Source organism: Salmo salar, chromosome 20 (genome assembly GCF_965601325.2).
Source record: "Salmo salar chromosome 20, fSalSal1, whole genome shotgun sequence".
Classification (NCBI taxonomy): Eukaryota; Metazoa; Chordata; class Actinopteri; order Salmoniformes; family Salmonidae; genus Salmo; species Salmo salar.
In genome coordinates, this window is record NC_138310.1 from 49,147,824 (window position 1) to 49,165,690 (window position 17,867).

The window sequence follows — 17,867 nt, forward strand, 5'->3', positions numbered from 1 at the left end:
TGAATACTTATGTAAATAAGGCATTTCTGTTTTTAATTTTTAATAAATGTGCAAAAATTTCTAAAAACCATTATGGTTTGTCATTATGGGGAATTGTGTGTAGATTAATGAGCCAAAAAATATATTTGATCCATTTTAGAACATGGCTGTAGCGTAACAAAATGTGGAAAAGGGGAAGGGGTCTGAATACTTTCCGAATGCACTTTATATAACACACAAAGTCCTATGTTATCTATTTTATGATGTTAAATAACATGAATACTATCATTACAGAGCATAATTTTCCCTGAACTGTTCCCTTATATTGAATACCTTTAGCACACAGACACAGGTGGTATGTAATGTGAGAGTGAGGCGACACAACACACTGACCAGAAACTAGTCTGAATATGTTAATCATTTCCCTGGACTCATTCTCATTCAACCAAGCCAAAAACATAAATAAACAGAGGAATAGAGAAGTGGGATCACATAAAATGAATACTGTGAAGGCTGCTCCCTAGGGAGGCAGGCTTGAGCAACACTTCAAACAGAGAGGGAAGGAAGCAGGAAGAGAGGGTAGATTCTGGGATTGAAAAGTTGTGTATTTAACAGTGTAGGGACAGAGGGAAAGGCAACCATACTCAAAGCTCACACCTACCTCTGCAGTCTTACTATAAGGATCCAGGTTGATCGCTGAAGACCACCAGGCAAACACTGACCCCAACAACCAGAGACCACCTGATCAGGACTGAGGGTAAAGGACTGACAGGCAACAGGGACTGGTTAACCTCATGTAAGTGACACATTTTGGTCATGTTAATGTTGTCACATCTTCTATTGTTGAGTATGCTAGTGTTATGAAATGATGTGGGGGGCACCATTGCTTGTGCAGACTGGACCTTCTGTCTACATGACAGTCTTGAGATTGAACGAGCTGTTACACAGCATCCAAGGGGTTAAACGGTTGTTGAACCTCATCACGTTTGGTGTGTCTGTTTAACAGAAGCCAGGCCAGATCGCTAATATTATCCGCAGTAATAGGTTGGTCAATGCCCCCTTTCAAAATGAGCTTGCAATTCGATCTAAGATACTGTTTGTGAGATACTCAAGGTTGGGCATTGTGTTTATTGGGATACAACAATAAACAACTCCACAGATTTAACTAGAGCACCGAGGGTAACATTAGTTCAGCTGTATCAGTATGGTTAATATTTAACCCATCTCAGACAGTTCAGTAGAGACTATGCGTACATATTGTACTTGAAAAATGCACCCCAGCGCCCCACGAATCGACCTCATGGAAAGTGTGTCTGTTGTGATGGAGAGGGGATTTTTGACAGTGAAAGGAGCTGTAGTTTGACACTGTCAGATTGTGTCACTGCTGTAGTTCAAATCTCTATTTTATTCCTTCACACGTTTTACGAATCCCTAACTCACTATCTCAGTCTCCCTCCTTCCACACTCTCTTTTTCAGTGTCTGAACATTTTAATCACATAGGTGGGTGACAATAACATGGACAATTAATGGTGATATGTTGATTACACTGTACTGTGTATCACCCATTTGTTATCTATTGTTGACATGGCCCAGTGTCGTCCGGGTTATGGTTTGGCCGGGTTAGGCCGTCATTGTAAATAAGAATTTGTTCTTAAAAACTTAATTAGGCTAGGGGGCACTATTTTCACCTCCGGATGAAAGCGTGCCCAAAGTAAACTGCCTGCTACTCAGGCCCAGAAGCTAGGATATGCATATATTTGGATAGAAAACACTCTAAAGTTTCCAAAACGGTTAAAATAATGTCTGTGAGTATAACAGAACTGATATGTCAGGCGAAAACCTGAAGAAAATCCATCCAGGAAGTGCTATTATTTTGAAATGGCTGTTGAAAGCCTATCCACCATACAAAGACTTATGACCCAGTTCACAATCCCTATGGCTTCCACTACATGTGGCCAGTCTTTAGCCATTGTTTCAGGCTTTTACTCTAAAAAATGAGGGAGAAACACCACTTTTAATGAGAGGACACTGGAAATTTCCAGACATGAGTCCTGCGCGTGACCGGGAGCGTGCCTTTCTTGTTTTTCCTTTTCTATTGACGAAGCTATTGTCCGGTTGAAATATGATCGATTATTTATGACAAAAACAACCTGAGGATTGATTATAAACATTGTTTGACATGTTTCTACCAACTTTTATAGTACTTTTTAGATTTTTCGTCTGCCTGCTGTGACCATGCTTTGTTCCAATGGATTACTGAACAAAATGCACTAACAAAACGAAGGTTTTTGGACATAAAAAGGGACTTTATCGAACATGGAGTCTTGGGAGCGCAACCATATGAAGATCATCAAAGGTCAGTGATACATTTTATCGCTATTTCTGACTTTTGCTACTCCTCTACTTGAGTTGTTACTGTTTGTAATGATTTGTCTGCTGGGCGCTGTCCTCAGATAATCACATGGTTTGCTTTCGCCGTAAAGCCTTTTTGAAATCTGACACAGCGGTTGGATTAACAAGAAGTTTATCTTTAAGCTGATGTATAACACTTGTAACCTTTATGTATGTTTATTATGAGAATTTCTGTTTTGTTGAGTTTCACGCTCTGCAATTTCACCGGATGTTGTTTGAGACAGTAGATTACTGAACAAAACTTGTTAACAAAACAGAGGTTTTTGGATATATAGAGGGACTTTATCGAACAAAACAAACATTTATTGGGTAACTGGGAGTCTTGTGAGTGTAACCATATGAAGATCATCAAAGGTAAGTGATTAGTTTTATCGCTATTTCTGACTTTTGTTACTCCTCTACTTGGTTGGTTACTGTTTGTAATGATTTGTCTGCTGGGCGCTGTTCTCAGATAATCGCATGGTTTGCTTTCGTCGTAAAGTATTTTGGAAATCTGACACGGCGGCTGGATTAACAACAAGATAAGCTTTATTTTTATGTATTTTACTTGTGATTTTATGAAAGTTAAATATTTATAGTAATTTAATTTGAATTTGGCGCTCTGCAATTTCACCGGATGTTGGCCAGGTGGGACGGTAGTTAAATAAAGGTTAAATAAAATTAATATTATGTATTAATGTATTATTCAATAGATATCTTGGCAGGGAGTCAGGATCATTAAAGGAGGCCATGCCCTAGTGAACTTTAAAACCAATAGAAATCTCGGGAACTGCATTACTTCCTCATTCTGAAGAGGGAAGAAGTAGTGTGGTGAGAGGGTCAGGGGTCACAGCTCTTAACAATTTGGATCATCATAGAGGACCAATCTCTTTTATCCTGTCCTCTCTTTATCTCTTGCTACCTCTCCCATAACCTCTCTATAGTGCTCGGACAATACAAAACCACATAGGTTCTGCAAAGTAAACCAGGCAATTTGCACATACATAGACTGTTTTTACTGTGTTGACTACATTGTATACCTCCGGTATACCTCCTCTATCCTATTTAATCCAAAGCCACAGATCTTTATTGAAGTAAGAGATCATTTGTTACTAGCTCAATAATGTCTAGCAATTCAGCATGGTTCAGAACTGGCTCATAGGAAAGTAGGTTATTGAGTTATGAATCATTTACAGTATGTAATGGAGCCGTTAGTTGAAATCAAAGAGAAGTGGACCTACTGTATTGTTGACCATTGACTGGAAGGAAGGAAATGTTGAGAATCCAGTACAAGGAAACTGCCCGATTCTTTACTCCACTGGCACAATTCAAACATTTACAGGAAGTTCCCCCATGTACCACATATAGCCTGAGGGGTGGGGGGATATTTTATCAATGTAATGGCTTTCGTCGTAATGAGAAGGGGACCAAAACGCAGCGTGGTAAGTGCTCATATTTATTACTATAATGAAACACTTAAACACTTAAACACTACGCTCCGGTTCAGGGCGTAGCCCCCGCTCCGCCCGCTGATCCCTTTGCTCTTGTTCCACTGGACCGTGGATCCTCACCGGAGGCTCTGGACTGCAGACCGCCGCTGGAGACTCTGGACTGCAGACCGCCGCTGGAGACTCTGGACTGCAGACCGCCGCTGGAGACTCTGGACTGCAGACCGCCGCTGGAGACTTTGGACTGCAGACTGTCGCTGGAGACTCTGGACTACAGACCGTCTCAGGAGGTTCCGGACTGTAGACCGTCTCAGGAGGTTCCGGACTGTAGACCGTCTCAGGAGGTTCCGGACTGTAGACCGTCTCAGGAGGTTCCGGACTGTAGACCGTCTCAGGAGGTTCCGGACTGGGGACCGTCGCTGCAGGCTCCATGCCATGGATCATCACTGCAGGCTGGGTGCCATGGATCATCACTGGAGGCTCCGGGCCATGGATTATCACTGGAGGCTTCTTACGTGGAGCCGGAACAGGTCTCACCGGACTAGGGAACGTCGCTGGAGACCGGGTGCACAGAGCAGGCATAGGGTATACTGGGCCATGTAGGCGCACTGGCGACACAGTGCGTAGAACTGGCGCAGGATATACTGGGCCGTGGAGGCGCACTGGAGGTCTGGAGCTTATGGCTGGCACAATCCTTCCTGGCTGAATGCTCAGTTTAGCCCGGCAAATGCGGGGCGCAGGCACAGAGCGCACCGGGCTATGAATGCGCACCGGAGATACGGTACGCATCACCACATAACATGGTGACTGACTGTTCACCTGCTCCCCACGGATCCCTGCTCCTCCTGGGCATGCTGCTTGGTCCGTTTTTGGTGCATAGTTCTGTAATGGCTTTCATCGTAATAAGAAGGGGACCAAAACGCAGTGTGGTATGCGCTCATATTTATTACTATAATGAAACACTTAAACAAAGAAACAAAACGAAAGCAAACAGTTCCGTCAGGCAACAGACAACTAAACGGAAAACAACTACCCACAAAACCAGGTGGGAAAAAGGCTGCCTAAGTATGATTCCCAATCAGAGACAAAGATAGACAGCTGCCTCTGATTGGAAACCATACCTGGCCAAAACATAGAAATATAATGACATAGAATGCCCACCCCACACCCTGACCTAACAAAATAGAGAAATACACCGTCTCTCTCAGGTCAGGGTGTGACAATCAAGCTTTTAGCAATATGATTGTCAAATCCCCTAGTGAGGAGGGTTTCAAAAAAGAGGAGTTACAGTATAAACAAGTTTTTGTCCCAAAATATTATTGTGATCATGTATCCATTCCTGGGTTAAGAAGCATATGTCCTCTGGCTCAGAGAGAAACGCCAGACTGGAGCTCCAACTGTAACCAACATGACAGGACTGGCCCACGACCTGACCTGAAGGCATCTCACTACACAAACAGGTGTTCGTGTTTGAAGGTGTGTGTGTTCGAGCGTGCGTGCGTGTGTGCGTGTGTGTGTTTGCCAGTCTGTGCTCGTGTGACTGTTCCTGTGTGTGTGTTTTTTTTCATACATACATGAACGAGAGGTAGAAGAACAGAAAAAGACAGAGCTAGAGCTACAAAGATCCACCGAATCAGGAAAGGCCGTTTGTGGGAGGAGAGAGAGAGAGGAAGTATGCAGGTAGAGAGACCAAGGCATTAGGTGTCCTATTACAGATACTAGTTTGGTGTTGTTTTGTCAGCAGGGGCTGGGTCATTCACAACAAATCCATGTGGATTTCAGCAGCACGGATACACACAGAAACACACCGGCAGTCATTAATAAAGCAGCAGATTTTTACAGCAGCAGGACAAGTTAGGCGGCCTGCATGATAGATTACCTTTCACTGCCTGTGAATTGAGGGACAACGAATAGGGTACGAGAAGGGTGAGAGAGAAAGATAAAGGGAGGGAGAAAGAGGGAGACAGAAGGGAGAATAACCATACGGACCGGCACAGAGTTGTGAGAGGTAGAACTTCAAAAGTGGAGGGAGAGACTGTTGAAGGGAGTTTGACTTGCTCCAGAGACCGAAGGACAGTGCATCCTCTATATCCTGTGATCTGGGCCAGCTGAGAGGGGACTTCTGCACCATGAATGTGAGTAGAGATGGAGACTACAGTCTGGGAAAATAGGGGAACAGGCTATTCACTTGTGGAGTATTATTGATCACCTGTCACTCAGCTCTTTCTGTGGACTCGTACAGTAGTGGTTAACAGGTTCACAGTGATGAGACTTTAGGGAAAACAAATGGGATAACATGCCCATGTTTACCTGTGTATAAATGTGCGGTCTGTGTGTTTAGTGAACAATTGTTATACATGCAAATAGTCCCTTGCAAAGTACTACCATGTTAAAGTATTACTGTGTTTCTGCTGACAATATCACATTTTTGTGAGTTCTACACTACCAGTCAAACGTTTTATAACACCTACTCATTCAAAGGTTTTACAGTGTAGAATAATAGTGAAGATATCAAAACTATGAAATAACACATATGGAATCATGTAGTAACCAAAATATTGTTCAAAGTTCATTTGTAGAATTACTTTCCTTCTTAACGCGTTTGAGCCTATCAGTTGTGTTGTGACAAGGTAGGGGAGTATACAGAAGGTAGCCCTATCTGGTAAAAGACTAAGTCCATATTATGGCACGGACATCTCCAATAAGCAAAGAGAAACGACAGTCCATCATTACATTAAGACATGAAGGTCAGTCAATATGGAAAATGTGATGTTTTGATGTTTTCACTATTATTCTATAATGTAGAAAATTGAATGAGTTGGTGTTCTAAAACTTTTGACCGGTAGTGTAAAAGTGTGAAATAGACATAGATTAGGGTCCTTGTGATTGTACACATCTGTCGTTGGTGGCAAAAATGCTAAGTGACCAGTGATCAGTTTGTGTAGGAAACTGGTGTGCGTTTGTGTGTGTATGCCTGTGTGTGCTCATGCAAATCTGTGTTGTTGGAGATCCCTGCCTTTGATTACAACTCACGTGTAGCTTCTCTAAAGGTCTTTTTTGCTTTTTTAACATTTTTATTTTTTATTTTTGTTGCTTTTACCAGGTAAGTTGACTGAGAACACATTCTCATTTACAGCAACAACCTGGGGAATAGTTACAGGGGAGAGGAGTGGGATGAATGAGCCAATTGTAAGCTGGGGATGATTAGGTGACCGTATGAGGGCCAGATTGGGAATTTAGCCAGGACACCCGTTTCACGTCCCATCCAAAAGACGGCACCCTGCACAGGGCAATGTCCCCAATCACTGCCCTGGGATCGTTGGGATATTTGTTTTAGACCATAGGAAAGGGTGCATCCTTCTGGCCCTCCAACACCACTTCCAGCAGCATCTGGTCTCCCATCCAGGGTACAACCAGGACCAACCCTGCTAAGCTTCAGAAGCAAGCCAGCGGTGGTATGTAGGGTGGTAAGCTGCTGGCACTTTAAAATACAATCCACAATGAAAAGAGAGCACCTTTTTATACACTAAAGCGAAACATGCCGAGTGATTTTATCGGTTAAACCTTCTGTGACCCAGTTCTGCTTCCCAAGGTGCTTTCTCAATGCAAACTGGGTCTAGTCCCATTGTTCACTATCCTGCGTGGGCCAAACGACCTGAACACACCTCTGTCTCGCTGCCTCACACACGCATATACATTTGCATACCCCCTTCCCCACCCCCCCTCTCTGTGATTTTATTCCACCCCTGTTGTAAATTTATGCCAACTGTCTGTCAAAGTGAATTCTTGCACTGAGGTCATCATTGACATAGATTGTGTGATTCAGGTTCGGGTTGTGTCTCTGCCATTATATAATGATTTTTTTAGATATCTTGTTGCAAAGTAGGCGATCTTTAAATAATATATTTGAGCAAATGAATGTGTGCGGCCTGCAGTTAGCGACCTATAGTTTATGTGGTCTACAAATCACAAGGAGTCCCTATTTTCGATAGTTTGCTATGTACTGTATATTGCTGGTCAACTTTGATGAAACTTTGCAGGTATTTTGGCTATGTTTGGTACTGGTCAGTCAGCTGTCAGCCCCGAGATGTGTATAGTCACATTTCAAGTTGAACTGGCTGACCTTCCTCTTCTCCCACCTCTGTACTCTACCATCCATTCTTTCTTTCTCTCCTTCTCTCTTTGTAACCATATTTCCTTATCTCATAGCCTGCTCATATTGACCTAGATTAGTTCCTGTTTACAGTACATCTACGTGGAGAGTTCCACCACCCAGCAGCGTCTCCATGACTCATGCAAATCATACAGGATTTTTTTCTCTCGCTCTCTCTCTCTCTCTGTGTGTGTGTGTGTGTGTGTGTGCGTGCGTGTGTCATTCAAACGAACATTTACGTACGGTGAGCACTGTTCCCTCTAAATTGCGGGCGTTCGCTGCCGCGCAACTCCTGCAGGACTACCGCACATAAGAAATGCAATGCAGTGCAGAGACAGACCCAAGCGATTGAACTTCACTGAGTTCGCCCTATATTATAGATACACTTTTTTTCTGTGATCGAATCAACATTATATCAGACAATTTTAAAATCACCAAACCAGAACAAATTTCACTTTGCAAGATTGAGTCTTTGATTTTGTTGCAGGCAGAGCCGGAGCGCAATGTAGAATTATATTGGTGGGCGTAGCCCACGAGCGGTGTTTCAGTCACCAGCGAGTGAACGCGTTTTTCAGACCAGACCGCAAAGTGCACATTTCTTGATATTCTTTGCTAGTTAGCGAGTTATCGGCCCAGCCCTAGATGGGGAGTTACTGCTTCCGACAAAAGGTGTAGGCTACATGTCAAGCCGTATTTGAAAAGCCAGTCAGGTAAAAAGCTTACAGCATGTTTTGTTGTTTTTGCTTTAACACTATACAGCAGATTTTTAAAAATGTAGTTGGCTATTTGAATCAGCTGTGTAGTGTTAGGGCAAACAACACAATGTGCAACCAGGGGAGTGTCTTTAACTGTGTAGGATTGTAGTCAGTTAAATGAACAGTATATGTATATCTCACTTCCCCTTTTCTCTGAAGTTGTGGTTGTTTTGCTATTTTCTATGTTGCTAGAACCCTCTGTTTTAGTTTCCAATATTAGACCAGACTGTCTCCATGGAGAATACACAGGAAGACTTCATGCAGATGAAGGGATTTCACTCGCAACTGAATTATAAAAGTTAAATTACGGGACACATATATATATAAATCATTTTAAAATACCATTTGAGAAGTGCTATATATATATATTTTTAAATACCATTTGAGAATGGCTCACTACCATATTGCTTCATGTCAACACATACAGACAAGCCTTTGATTTTGGGTTATATTTAACAAACTTGAACCTGTTTTGTTTCTGCAATGGTAAATCTGTGAAACAAAAGCACTGACAACTTTAACTACAGAAGACCAACAGCAATTAAGCACTGTTTTTACCCAGCCACTAAGAGCCCTGTCCCTCACTATAGCCACCACCTGTCTTGTCCCTCCATACAGCATAACCCTCCATATCTGCGGGATGGTGTACTGTGTGGCGTTGTCCATGTTAGGACAGCCTCAGTCTCAAAAGGACTTGGGTTCACTGTTGCTGAGTGTGTCAGACGGAATAGCCGATACTGTAGATGCCTAACAGACAGTTTGAGACACCAGTCATTGGTATTTTGGGATGTTGTTGTTTTTGGTCGTGATGGCTGTTTCACCAGAGAGCAGGTTTCGTTCACTGAAGCTATGACTCATGACAGTTATGATGGCGGGTACCTGTGCTTGCTGTACACTTGAGTGATTCTATCATCATGAACACATTGTCATATAAAGATTAGAGAACAGTTTACCGAACGTGTCTTCTATAAAACAATAGATTTGTAAAGCTGGTGGGGCAGAGCTGTCAATTACATAACTTGAATGAAGGGGTTTATAGCGTGCGTGATTAGAATGCTGTGTATATAGCATGCTCCACCATTCAAGATCTATTGTCCTTTAATGGAGTGGAATAACGCAGTATAAAGCAACTACACATTGAGCAGAGTACCACACCTGAGGATGTGTCATACAACTATCTCTGTCTTTGTGTCAGATGGGCCTGGGAACTGTGCTCACAGCATTAGGCATGACAGTCACACACAACTTTGATGGGAAGCACACGGTTCCGTGTACGTGTGTTCTTCATCCAATCTGTCATGCCTCTAGACCCTAGAACCTCACAAACCTTTACATTATGTCCCACGTTCTGCACCGAGCACAGTACAATCCCCTTTCTCTCATTCTGTCGTCTCTCTCTCCCCAGACTGACACCTGCCTCGCTGAAGAAAGCAATATACCATTAAATCCTAGGCAACAAGGTATGCCATTGTAGTGGAATTGATTAATTTTGCAATCATATTGTACAAGTATTACTTAATATGCAATAATATACTGTCCAACTATGCTTTAGTCGCATATATCTATGTTTTTAAATAACTACATAATCCGGATTGTTCTGTCTTCCTCTCCCCCAGTTGAAGTACAGCCTGGTAGGAAACGAAAGGTCATGACGGCTCTGAACTCCCAGAAAGAGAAGTCCTCGTCGAGGAAGAGGGTCCTGATCACTGTGTTGATGGTACTGGTAGTGCTGGGGATCGTGGCCATGGCTGGCTACTTCAGTGAGTCCAGCTTCGAAACCCATCATCTCTGCATTCCAGACGGCACCCTATTCCCTACATAGTGCTCTACTTTTGAACAGGGCCCATAAGGATCAAGAGTAGTGCAGTCAAAAGTAGTGCACTATGTTGGGCATAAGGTTGCCGTTTGGGACGCAAACCCACCTCTACACCCTCTCCTCCCCCTTAGCTAACACAAGACATACTAGTACTTCTCCCCTGTACAAATGCTCAATGATTCACAATGAAACCATAGCAACGTTATGGAATTTGATTCCACAAAAACTTTTGGGATTTTTTTTTTTAAAGTCAGCAAACAATATATTTTAATAACCTGTCCCTGTCTTCTGTACTCTCTCCTCCTTTCATCCCTCTTTCCCCTTTCCTTTCTGTCCTCAGTCGCGCAGCTGATCAACAGTAAGTACTTCTTCTGCTCCCGGTCGGTGAAGTTCATTCCCCTGGGCAAAGCGTGTGATGGGATGGCGGACTGTTCAGGAGGAGAGGACGAGCTCACCTGTGTGGCCAACATGACGGTCAACACTACCTTCCCAGGTAAACGCACACACACATACACACATGCACAAACACTCAAGCTTGCACACATGTACAAGCACACAGGTATGGACAGGTACTCACACACACCACTCCATCTATATATCTTTATACATCTGTCTCTGTGTCACTTCTATATGTTTAATCTCATTCTTATTCTCTCTCTTTTTTTCTCTCTCTCTCGGGCTCCTACTTTCCTTTTCCTGTCTCTCTCTATTTGTGATGCGCACCTCTGCGTCATCTCTCTCTCTCTCTCTCTCTCTCTCTCTCTGTGTCTCTCTCCATCTCTCTGTGCAGTGCGTCTGGTCTCTGAGCAGAGTGTTCTCCAGATCTACAGTGCCGGGACAGGATGGAGGAGTGTGTGTAGTGAGGACTGGACCCAGCAGCACACAGAGAAAGCCTGTCAACAGCTGGGCTACACCTAGTGGGTCTCCTCCCTCCCTAACTCACTCACTCCCTGCTCACCGAGCAGCTTAGCTACAGTTTCCCCTTAACATATTGAGCTTCTCTTAAACGTCTTGAAAATGTCTCTCTGTCTCCACGCGTTCCCACAGTAAACCCAACAGTAGTAGTATCTCAGTGCGGAACTTGTCCTCGTCCCTGAAGACAGGACCGTTCTCGGGGGTCAGGGTCGCAGCTGAAACCACCCCCATTTACCAGACTGTCATTGACCGGTAAGTATTAGAAGATGGGTCATATTGAGCCTGTTACTGTGGTGTTACTGTCTACTGTATTCTGATATTCACTCTGACACTTTCCAGCTATGAAAGGAGAACCGAAATGGATCAGTAAAAAATCTGCCTTGGTATCAATATGGTTGGATAATTGGATCGGTGCAGTAAATGGAGAATTGAAACAAGTCAAAATAAATGTTACCCACTTTGGGTACTACTGTCTGTACTTGTTTTATGATACTCGTCTTATTTTTAATTGTAAATAATAATCATTTGTTCTTAATTGACCTGCCTTGTAAAATAAAGCTCATATAAAAATAAATAAGTACATGACTATGTTGACCATGTCTGCATCACTGTCATACTGTTTACCATGCAGTGTTTGTGTTGGTTCACTCCCATCCTACTGCCACTGTTTGTAGTAAGATGGCAGTTTAGGCTCAGGCAGTTGTGACATGACGAATGGAATGCATAACCACCACTGATGACAGATGGGATGGCACCGCCCTGTCTGTTCACTCTAAAACAGCACCAGGCACTAGAAAAACAGATTAACTGTCCTCTTTTTTCCTCCTTCTGTCACCTTTTTTTGTCTCTACTTGTGATGTGCACCACTGCGTCATCTCTCTCTCTCTCGATGTGTATCTCTGACTGTCCTACTCTCTGTTTTTCTGACACAAACAATTTTGGAGTTTCTGTTCTTCCCCCATCCTTGTTTCTGTAATTAGAGGAAACAAGAAGTACGAGTATTTTATGTCTGACAGAATCTGAACCAACACTGAAGATTAACTCTGGAATCAGACTCTTTATTTACCTTTAATGTTTGGTAATGGTGTTTTGGGTGTATTTCTTTGCCTACAGCATATGTGATGTGTCTATATACCATGTGAATGTACTGTGTGTTGAATTCCCCTCTCTGTTTGATTCCAGCCAGGTGTGTAACTCAGAATCCGTGATCTCCCTGACCTGCTCCGGTAAGTTCTGCCTCTGATACCCCACCTCACACTCTGTCACCTCCCTATGCCCCTCTATTAGACTCCTCCACTCCGACTACTCATTGGGAAAATCATCCAAGTTCTCTAGGAGTTGAATTATACAGGAGAGTGAGACAGAAAGACTGAGCCTGGAGAATGCAGGCAAACTGGACAGGATCCAGGCAACAAGCCACTTTGTAATGGGTCAGCGGTAGCTTGAGTGTGTCACTTAACAGACAGGTAGCAACGCTAACTGCCAAAGGGCTACATTGAGTTCGCTTCCAGCGCTAATTCTACATTTTCTCGTCAAACCACCTTTGTGTGCTTTAGCACTTCACTAAACTCTTCAGTGGAACTAAACTCTCTTTCCCCTGTGTGTGTGTCAGACTGTGGAGAGCGGGGGCGATCGGACCGTATCGTGGGCGGTGTGGATGCGTCTATAGAAGACTGGCCGTGGCAGGTGAGCCTGCAGCAGAACGGACAACACACCTGTGGAGGGTCACTGGTGTCCTCACGCTGGGTCGTCACAGCAGCACACTGCTTCTCTGGGTCAGTACCACTGGACATCTAATACAAAATATATACATTGTAGAATATGTGTGAATATCTACTCTGGATATCTATAACTAGCTTAACCAGACATAAAATATCTAACTCTGACCATCCATGTGGAAAATCCCACAAGGTCTGCAATTGTATAATAGGCTTAAGCATCTGGTGATAGAGACCAAGGCCCTGCTGCTAACCCCTGTACCTCTTCTCTCTCCTGGTCCTACAGTAGTAAGAAGGAGCTGAGTCGCTGGCGGGTGGTGTCTGGCAGGACTTACATGGGCACCCTGGGAGGCTCATATGTAGACAGGATCATACTGAACGGAGATTACAATGCAGCCAGCAATGACTACGACCTGGCCATGATGAGGCTGACCGAGCCCATCACTGTAGGAAGTATGTCCCTTCCCCAACATTACATTTTAGCAACACACAGACTGTGGTACTGAATTTCCTGGACAATTCCAGTTTTCGCAAAGGCTAGACATAAGAAAAGCCCCACCTCCACCCATTCTGGTTTTGAATGACTTCCCATGAGGAACATTTCTCAGCCCTCTCAATAATGAATGCTACAGCATTACACAATGATATGGAAATGTGTATTTGTAAAAGCAGATTCTGGGAAGAGAGAATGCATTCAGGGTAGATTCTGACCTCTAGTGGCCAATTTATCAAACTGTCAATTTCAATGAGTTGGAACATGGGACGTCCCTCTAGGAAAATACTGTATATTTAGATTGTAGTCTGTGATGTATTTATGAGGAAGTAGATGTCAATAAAGTTCTGTTTCCTCCACCAGACTCTCGTCGGCCCGTGTGTTTGCCCCCTAAGAACCTGGGCCTGAAGGCAGGAGACTCTATGACGGTGACGGGCTGGGGCTACCTCCATGAGAAGGGTGAACATAAAACAAAAACTACCCTTCCTTTTCTTTCACCCTCTTCATCTCTATCCAACAAGCACATGTACTCAAATGTTAATAGTCGATTTCCCCTCTTCTCCTTCTCATCCCTCTGTCACCTTTTCTCTCCCCTCAGGTAAAGTGTCTCCTGTCCTCCAGAAGGCTATCATTCCCCTTATAGACAGTGATCAGTGCTCCAGTCCCAGTGTCTACGGTGACTCAATTACTCCCAGAATGCTTTGCGCTGGTTACCTGGAGGGCAAAGTGGATACATGTCAGGTACAGTGCCTTACAGAATTATTCATCCCCTTGGTGTTTTTCCCATTTTGTTGCATTACAAACTGTAATTTAAATTTATTTATATTTGGATTTCATATAATGGACATACACAAAATAGTCCAAATTGGTGAAGTGTAATGAAAAAAAAGACTAGTTTTAAAAAAACAACAACAAAAACAATAAATGGAAAAGTGGTGCGTGCAAATGTATTCACCCCTTTACTATGAAGCCCCTAAATAAGATGTGGTGCAACCAATTACCTTCAGAAGTCACATAATTAGTTAAATAAAGTCCACCTGTGTGCAATCTAAGTGTCACATGATCTGTCAGATGATCTCAGTATATATACACCTGTTCTGAAAGGCCCCAGAGTCTGCAACACCGCTAAGGAAGGGGCACCACCAAGCAAGGTCAGGGACAAAGTTGTGGAGAAGTACAGATCAGGGTTGGGTTATAAAAATATATCGGAAACTTTGAACATCCCACGAAGCACCATTAAATCCATTATTAAAAAAAATGAAAGAATATGACACCACAATAAACCTGACAAGAGAGGGCCACCCACCAAAACTCACGGACCAGGCAAGGAGGGCATTAATCAGAGAGGCAACAAAGAGGCCAAAGATAAACCTGAAGGAGCTGCAAAGCTCCACAGTGGAGATTGGAGTATCTGTCCATAGGACCACTTTAAGCCGTACACTCCACAGAGCTGGGCTTTACGGAAGAGTGGCCAGAAAAAAAGCCATTGCTTAAAGAAAAGAAATTAACAAACACGTTTGGTGTTCGTCAAACGGCATGTGGGAGACTCCTCAAATATATGGAAGAAGATACTCTGATCAGATGAGACTAAAATGTAGCTTTTTGGCCATCAAGGAAAATGCTATGTCTGCCGCAAACCCAACACCTCTCATCCCCACAGTGAAGCATGGTGGTGGCAGCGTCATGCTGTGGGGATGTTTTTCATCGGCAGGCACTGGGAAACTGGTCAGAATTGAAGGAATGATGAATGGCGCTAAATACAGGGATATTCTTGAGGGAAACCTGTTTCAGTCTTCCAGAGATTTGAGACTGGGACAGAGGTTCACCTACCAGGAGGACCATGACCCTAAGCATACTGCTAAAGCAACACTCAAGTGGTTTAAGGGGAAACATTTAAATGTCTTAGAATGGCCTAGTCAAAGCCCAGACCTCAATCCAATTGAGAATCTGTGGTATGACTTAAAGATTACTGTACACCAGCGGAACCCATCCAACATGAAGGAGCTGGAGCAGTTTTGCCTTGAAGAATGGGCGAAAGTCCCAGTTGCTAGATGTGCCAAGCTAATAGAGACATACCCCAAGAGACTTGCAGCTGTAATTGCTGCAAAAGGTGGCTCTACAAAGTATTGACTTTGGGGAGGGTGAATAGTTATGCACGCTCAGGTTTTTTTGTTTCACAAAAAATATATTTTGCATCTTCAAAGTGGTAGTCATGTTGTGTAAATCAAATGATACAAACCCCCGAATAATCTATTTTAATTCCAGGTTGTAAGGCAACAAAATAGGAAAAATGCCAAGGGGGTGAATACTTTCGCAAGCCACTGTAAAGTAGAATGTTTGCTTTGAGAAAAACAGAAGAGAAACTAAGATAGCTTTTGGCGTGAATACATTCAATGCCTTGTCCTGTAAAAAAACAAATGGGAAGACCTTATAACACTTAATTGAATATAGAATATCCACCCTCATGTGGCCTTTGACATACGTGTATAGTGGGTAATTCCAGTGTACTTAATGCCACTGTTGGGTCATGTGTTGTAGGGAGACAGTGGGGGTCCTCTGGTGTACCTGTCAGAACAATGGCAGCTGGTGGGGGTGGTGAGCTGGGGCATCGGCTGTGCCAGAGAGGGTCAACCAGGTGTCTACTGCAACGTGGACGATATGCTCAACTGGATCCACACTGTCATGGAGGTATGTACGCTCACACAGGAGAGGTATGGAGCTAGTGTATTTTAAGAGTGTTTCTTTTGGCTTTGTACTGTGTAAAGTCTAGATGTTGTATGCTGCTGCCCTGAAAACCAAGACTAATAATAGTGTGTTTTACACTATATAATGGTTTGACCATGTGTACTTTATTGTTCTAGAAAAACCCTTGAAGCCTCAAAACATGACCAAAAGCCAATGCTCTATTGCGTTGGGTTATCCGAATGGGTTTCAGCGGATCTACATGGAGCTCCGTTATGGGAATAGAAAAGGAATCCTCTTCGAAGTGCAATTTAAAACACCTACAACAATACATAATTCAAACACACACACACACACACACACACACACACACACACACACACACACACACACACACACACACACACACACACACACTCAGATAGACACGGACGCAAACACACGCACACACACAACACTCCTTCTTTACTATAACAGGTTATTTACGATGTGACTTGTGCCATTTTAGGTGTCTCAGGGACCACTGACGTGGTAGTGTAACACTGTCTCTGGAGTCAACAGTCGGTCTAGGGCTGCGTCCGAAATGGCAACCTTTTGCCTTTATAGTGCAATACTCTTGATCAGAACACTATGGTTCAAAGTAGTGCACTATCATGGGAATAGGGGGGCGTTTGGGACGAAGCCTGGGTTTTCCACATGGCTGAGTACTTTGAGACAGGACTCTCACCAAGTGCCTCTGCTGTCTTTATGTCAATGAGGTTTGCTAGGGGACCGCCATACCTACTGTACTTGACCACGTTTTATAAATGTAAAGTCATAATGTGACCACATCTTTGTGAGTATTGAAATGCATTGCACAATGTTCAACATGTTCACCCAACTTTCCATGGGTGAAATGTCTTAATGAAAATATATGTTGATGAAGTATATGTGCCATGCAGTTGAAAATTGCATTTTACCTCATGTTAAATGATCCTCAAGTACGGTGCGGTGACGTGAACCTTTCTTCATATTATATGTCATTGGAGGGGGCATTAGCCCCCTCGATTTACTGTACATCCCGTCATGGATTCACTTTTACACTTTCAGGTGGTCAGACCTATTCACTGTGTGCCGACAGATTTCCAGTGGGCAATCGGAATAATCCTTACTTGCACTACATGTACAAGGTTCTAATTAATAGCGTGTCTTTTTTTTTAACATTGTGAACATTTTTGTGTTTCTTTAAATATTGTTTACTACGTAGAAATGGTTGTCTGTGTAAGATAGAAATATGTCTGTATTTGTTGGTATGTTTGATAAAGGGATGCCTGTGTTCAATAAATGATCAGATTTGGATTGGGATGAACTTTGAGTGATGGGATGTCTCGGCAGTGTCTGTTTCTACTGCCTAAACCCTGTATCAATGACATGGAAGCCTGTGTCTTCCAGGGTGCTACATAGGGAAGTTACAAGACCGTAGTAACAAAGTTCATCCACAGCCTTAGCAACAAACTGACACATCCACAACAGTAAC

The 17,867-nt window shown here is 43.2% G+C and overlaps 1 protein-coding gene across 3 annotated transcripts; it reads left to right on the forward strand.

The window, feature by feature from the left end:
• Window positions 1-463: 463 nt before the first annotated feature.
• LOC123729265 (transmembrane protease serine 4) lies at window positions 464-17,689 on the forward strand. 3 transcript variants are annotated; one of them, XM_045703566.2, is made up of 13 exons: window positions 464-775; window positions 10,133-10,187; window positions 10,344-10,487; window positions 10,884-11,036; window positions 11,334-11,460; window positions 11,591-11,710; window positions 12,641-12,684; window positions 13,071-13,233; window positions 13,463-13,629; window positions 14,033-14,128; window positions 14,268-14,410; window positions 16,208-16,357; window positions 16,531-17,689. In XM_045703566.2, the coding sequence occupies exons 3-13, from the start codon at window positions 10,376-10,378 to the stop codon at window positions 16,540-16,542; spliced, it is 1,287 nt and encodes a 428-aa protein (XP_045559522.1). In that variant the 5' UTR covers window positions 464-775; window positions 10,133-10,187; window positions 10,344-10,375; the 3' UTR covers window positions 16,543-17,689. The 3 variants fall into 3 exon arrangements, with proteins under 3 accessions (XP_045559522.1, XP_045559521.1, XP_045559523.1); XM_045703565.2 differs by lacking the exon at window positions 464-775 and adding an exon at window positions 5,383-5,954; XM_045703567.2 differs by lacking the exon at window positions 464-775 and adding an exon at window positions 7,752-8,682.
• The last annotated feature ends 178 nt before the right edge of the window (window positions 17,690-17,867 follow it).